This window comes from Pelophylax lessonae (genome assembly GCF_965119305.1).
Source record: "Pelophylax lessonae genome assembly, chromosome: 5".
Classification (NCBI taxonomy): Eukaryota; Metazoa; Chordata; class Amphibia; order Anura; family Ranidae; genus Pelophylax; species Pelophylax lessonae.
The window spans coordinates 50,933,253-50,939,252 of record NC_138772.1 but is presented as its reverse complement, the minus strand read 5'-3'; the positions used below and the strand labels follow the sequence as shown (position 1 = coordinate 50,939,252).

The following is a 6,000-nucleotide window of genomic DNA, read 5'->3' as shown; positions in this document are numbered from 1 at the left end:
AATACAGTAATCAGTGCTAAATATTATGCACTGTTACTGTATACATGACACTGGCAGGGAAGGGGTTAACACTGGGGGTGATCAAAGGGGTTAATGTGTACCCAAGTATGCTTGCTGACTGTGTGGGGAAAGGGCTCTGTGACAAGCACAGAGAGATCGAAAGTTTCAGCTTAGCTGAAACTTCTGATCTCTCCCTGCCTGTCTGACAGAAGGCTCGCCTGCTTTGTTTACATAAGCAGGTGGGTCTTCTGTCTGTTTATGTGATGATCACAGGAGGCTGGCGGCAATCGGCGCCGCTCCTCCCGCAGCCTGCCTCCCGCTGTGTCTAAACACTGTGTGATTTTGCACAGCCGAGCCGCCCTGCCACAGTAATACTACGGTGGGCGGTCGGCAAGAAGTTAAACAACATTCAATGATGCACAGAACAAATACCTACCTAAAGATTATTTGTGACAACATCACGACTGTTGTAAGAAAAATAAACCTAGCTTTGGTATACCACTATTCAATCCATACTGAGCAACGTACAATGACAAACAGAAAAAGAATACCTGATGCATTGCACTTGTTCTTGCATTCTTCCTTACTAGGGAAATTGTTTGCATTTCCTTGACAACCACCATAGATGAAGGACTTGCAAGTGTGCGAGTTCTTATCATAGTAATAGCGCTCAATGTACGCCAAACATGGACCGCGTTTAAAAGGCAATTCACAAACTCCAGCTGAAAAAAAAAAAAAAAAACACACTCCTGAATATGTATTAGCAATGGAAAAAGAGATAAATGGTGATAAACAAGACTGATAAAACCTTACAGAAAAAAGGGTAATTAGGGATAAATAAATTGCTAATGAATCAATATTAAAGCGGAGTTCCACCCTGAAATTTTTTTTTTACCTAAAAATACCCCCAGGACAGTCAGGGCTAGTGCATTAAAGCAAAGATAGCCTCTGAACTGTCCCCTGTTTCACTTACCTTTAAAAATAAATACTTACCTTGAAAATGTCTAGTCCAGCGCTGCCATCTCAGGTGTGGGCAGCTGAAGCCGGAGCCTCCTCGTCGGTGTCCTCTTCGGTGACGTTGGAGTCCCAGAATGCCCTGCACCGGCCCTGCACGTCCCTTCCGGTGCAGGCGCGTCAACCCTGCACAGCTTCCCCCCTTTGCCAATCCCTCCATTGGCTACCACTCAACCAACAAATTAAATTCAAGTAACTAACCATAACTTACAAAGCCATCCATAACTTGGCGACCAGCTACATTACTAATCTAGTCTCAAAATACCGACCAATTCGTTCTCTCCGTTCCTCCCAGGACCTTCTGCTCTCTAGCTCCCTTGTAACCTCTTCCTATACTCGCCTCCAGGACTTCTCCCGAGCCTCTCCCATCCTCTAGAATGCTCTACCCCAATCTGTCCAACTATCTCCTACTTTGTCCACTTTCAGAAGATCCCTGAAAACACATCTCCTCAGAAAAACCTATCTGGCAACCACCTAACAACTGTACTTTTATTTTCCCCATCAGCCCATCCCCCACAGTTATTGCCTCTTGTATCTCTTGACCCTCCCTCTTAGATTGTAAGCTCTAACGAGCAGGGCCCTCTGATTCCTTCGGTATTAAAGTGTATTGTATTTGTACTGTCTACCCTGAAGTTGTAAAGAGCTGCATAAACTGTCGGCGCTATATAAATCCTATATAATAATCATAATAAAACTATACATGGACATACTTTTCAGTAAGCCAACATTTCTATATTAAAAATTATTTTTTGTCTTGGTCTTATGTAATATTCTTATTTTCTGAGATACAGAATTTTGAGTTTTCACTATCTGTAAGCCATGATTATCAAAATTAAAAGAAAGAAATGCTTGAAATATATCACTCTGTGTGTATGCATCTATATAAAATATATAAGTTTCACTTTTTGAATTACTGAAATAAATAAACCTTTTGATGATATTCTAATTGTACGAGATACACCTGTACATAGCTCACAGAACAAATACCTGTTTGGCTTTGGCACGCGTTCTCGCATTTTTCCTTACTAGGATAATTGTTTGCATTTCCTCCACAACCACCATAAAGGAATTTCTGGCAAATGCCTGTCTCCTGATCATAGTAATAGCGGTTTACATACCCATAACATGGACCGGCTTCTGGAGCCGCGTCACAGGCTCCACCTGAAAAAAAAACACTCCTAAATATGAAATAGCAATGGAAAACAAGATCATGGGTCATAAACAAAACTGTTGAAACCTTTAAAAAAAAAAAAGTAATCGGGGATAGATACATCACTAATGAATAAATATTGAGCAACAGGGCTGCTGTTAGAAATCGCGGGGCCCCGTACAGACTACCTGGCAGGGCCCCCCAAGAAAATATTAAAGATATATTTAGCTAAAATTACAACAAAATCACTATTATCAGACACATATATAACATAACTCGCATAATTCCTGCTAAATCTAAAAAAAAACTATGTCAAATGAAAAAGATGAGATTAGAAAAATATACAGGCTGGGCAAGTTGGAGCTCAGTGATCAGAGAGACAAAGAGAGAGAAACAAAGTTACAATTTACAAATAAACTCCTGAGCAGAGATAACATTAGAGCCAGTGCTGGGAGGGGGGCCCACACAAGGGAGGGGATTAGTGAGGGACAACTGTCTCTTTCTCAACAGATAAAAGCTGATAGCAGGGAGAGGGACAGATCAGATTCAGGTGCTGGAGGAAGATTTCTGTATTTGTTGTCCATCACTAATCCCCCTCTCTGTGTGGGCCCCCCTGTGTGCTCGGGCCCCCTACAAGAGGGCTGGTGGTCCCCCCCTATCAGTGGCCCTGTTGAGCAACATACAATAGCCCACACAACAAATACCTGTTTGGCTTTGACACGCGCTCTCGCATTCTTCCTTACTAGGATAATTGTTTTCATTTCCGTGACAACCACCATAGATGAATTTCTGACAAATGCCTGTCCCCTGATCATAGTAATAGCGTTCTACATACATCTTACAAGGACCAGTTTCTGGAGCCGCGTCACAGGCTCCACCTGAAAAAAAAAAAAAAAACACTCCTAAATATGAAATAGCAATGGAAAACAAGATCATGGGTCATAAACAAAACTGTTGAAACCTTAAAAAAAAAAAAAGTAATCGGGGATAGATATATTACTAATGAATAAATATTGAGCAACATACAATAGCTCACACAACAAATACCTGTTTGGCTTTGGCACGCGTTCTCGCATTCTTCCTTACTAGGATAATTGTTTTCATTTCCTTTACAACCACCATAGGTGAATTTCTGACACATGCCTGTCCCCTGATCATAGTAATAGCGTTCTACATACATCTTACATGGACCGGCTTCTGGAGCCGCGTCACAGGCTCCACCTGAAAAAAAAAAAACACTCCTAAATATGAAATAGCAATGGAAAACAAGATCATGGGTCATAAACAAAACTGTTGAAACCTTAAAAAAAAAAAAAAAAAAAGTGTAATCGGGGATAGATATATTACTAATGAATAAATATTGAGCAACATACAATAGCCCACACAACGAATACCTGTTTGGCTTTGGCACGCGCTCTCGCATTCTTCCTTACTATGATAATTATTTGGATTTCCTTCACAACCACCATAGGTGAAACTATGGCAAGTGGCAGTCTCCTTATCATAGTAATAGCGCAGTTCTGATCCCTTACATGGACCAACTTCTGGAGGCAAGTCACAAGCTTCACCTGAAAAAAAAAAAAAAAACAGACACTCCTGAATATGAAATAGCAGTGCAAAAAGAGATCATAGGTGATAAACAAGACCATCAAAACCTATAAAGAAAAAAGGGTCATCAAGTATGGATATGAACTAGACAGAGAAGGCCTGAGCTCATACCTCCCAACCCCTTGCTATGCACAAGTCAGTCCTGTGATATGAACTACATTTTTTACCCAAACTAATCTTCTCTACTTATAACTGTCTCTTGTTTCAAGTAACATCTTCTGTTTAGGAATAGAAGCAATTCAAATAAAGACCTGGCAGGTCTCTTTGAGCTTACACTTAGACACTAACGGACCTGACGGACCTGCCCAGCTGAGCTTAGTCAACAGAACTTAGAGAGTGGAGCTTCAGGGAAAAAAAAACAAAAATGATCCACAGGATCAGGAAACTATACTACTCCACAGAATTCCCAGTGAAACCAACCCCAGAACATGTTTTGTAAAGGATATCTAGGTTTCTATACCAAAATGGACCATGAAGCCACAAACCTCCCATCAAACGCTTTTCTAGATAACATAGCCCATTTTTTATATATATATATATACATACACACCTGACCTTGAGCTGTAGAAAAATTATTTCGAACTTAACCTTCATCAAACACATTAAAGACAAATTGGGCAATTTTGCTGCATACTATGCCAGCAAGGCAGAATTCCCAGTGAAACCAACCCCAGAACATGTTTTGTAAAGGATATCTAGGTTTCTATACCAAAATGGACCATGAAGCCACAAACCTCCCATCAAACGCTTTTCTAGATAACATAGTCCATTTTATATATATATATATATATATATATATATATATATATATATATATATATATATATATATATATATATATATATATATATATATATGTATATATGTATATATATATATATATATATACGCACCTGACCTTGAGCTGTAGAGAAATTATTTCAAACTTAACCTTCATCAAACACATTAAAGACAAATTGGGCAATTTTGCATACTATGCCAGCAAGGCAGAATTCCCAGTGAAACCAACCCCAGTACATGTTTTGTAAAGGATATCTAGGTTTCTATACCAAAAAGGACCATGAAGCCACAAACCTCCCATCAAACGCTTTTCTAGATAACATAGTCCATTTTATATATATATATATATACACCTGACCTTGAGCTGTAGAAAAAAATATTTCAAACTTAACCTTCATCAAACACATTAAAGACAAATTGGGCAAATTTGCTGCATACTATGCCAGCAAGGCAGACCTTGAGCTGTAGAGAATGAGATGAACTGAACCACCAACAGATTGATGGCAATCACAGCAAGGGAATATATGGTTGTCATGTTGAAGCCTTGTCCACCAAAGGAAATGAAGAGTCGGTGTTGCTCTGTGTAGGATCTCACATTCCAGGTAAATAGTTATAGTGAGGAGAGGTCACACCCCTCATAGGAAGACTGGCCAGATCTATTGGTCTGCCCCTGGGAGTGGTCTCAATACCTCTGGTGGAGGGAGAAATCATCTCCAATATTTTTTTTTTTAGGTCAATATTAGATTTTGCATTGCAGAAATTTTAGAACTTAATACAAAAGAAAAATACAAACAGAAAGGTTGAAGGTTTATCATTTGGAAAAAAAAAAAAAAAAAAAAAGAAAAGTTGAAGGTTTATCAACCACTGGCTTTGTGGATTGTGAAAACTTTGGAGGCCTTGACATTTTTTTTTTTTTTTTTTAGAGGGGGTAAAACTTCTTTCCTGTCCTGAAATATATTTGTAATAAATACAATCAAAATGTGCGAAGCTAGCCACAGGCATGAAATCAGTGTTTCAATGCCATATAAATGAATGTGCCACACTCAAGTCAAACTATAAAAAAACAACCAAAACAATTTAACACTGAGCAATAATTAAAATACTGATAAAAGTTAACTAAAATTTTCTTAAAAATGCATCAAGCAGTGAGGTACAACTTTAAGGCTGCATGTACACGGGACGTTGTTAAAAGTCCCTTGAATGCTGGAATTTTTTTTTTTTTTTTTTTTTAGGACGTTTAAAACGTCCCTTGTGTCACGTTTGCACCCGCGTTTAGCGGGCGTTTGCGTTTAAAACCATTCCTAAAGGTAAAAAAAATCATTCCCCTTTAACCACTTTACCACCGGAGGATTTTGCTGTCTTACGTCCAGGCCACTTTTTGCGTTTCGACACTGTGCGACTTTAACTGACAATTGCGCGATCATGCAACGCTGTACCCAAACGAAATT

The 6,000-nt window shown here is 39.0% G+C and overlaps 1 protein-coding gene and 1 long non-coding RNA gene across 2 annotated transcripts in view; both read right to left on the bottom strand.

Moving 5' to 3' along the window:
* Positions 1–501: 501 nt before the first annotated feature.
* The window catches only part of LOC309555570 (actinia tenebrosa protease inhibitors-like), a gene marked incomplete at its 3' end in the record, with an annotated part of 83,351 nt that continues 77,852 nt past the window's right edge, over positions 502–6,000 (bottom strand). Inside the window, exons 5-8 of the mRNA XM_082257630.1 lie at positions 3,212–3,385; positions 2,869–3,042; positions 2,002–2,175; positions 502–722 (exon numbers count right to left, since the gene is read on the bottom strand). Coding sequence (XP_082113756.1) covers positions 502–722; positions 2,002–2,175; positions 2,869–3,042; positions 3,212–3,385 — 743 coding nt within the window. The remainder of the gene's footprint in view (positions 723–2,001; positions 2,176–2,868; positions 3,043–3,211; positions 3,386–6,000) is intronic.
* Positions 3,662–5,129, bottom strand: LOC309555997. Its single transcript, XR_014225293.1, has 2 exons — positions 5,009–5,129; positions 3,662–3,732 (listed from the first exon to the last, which is right to left on the bottom strand). It is a non-coding gene; the product is annotated as an uncharacterized lncRNA (long non-coding RNA).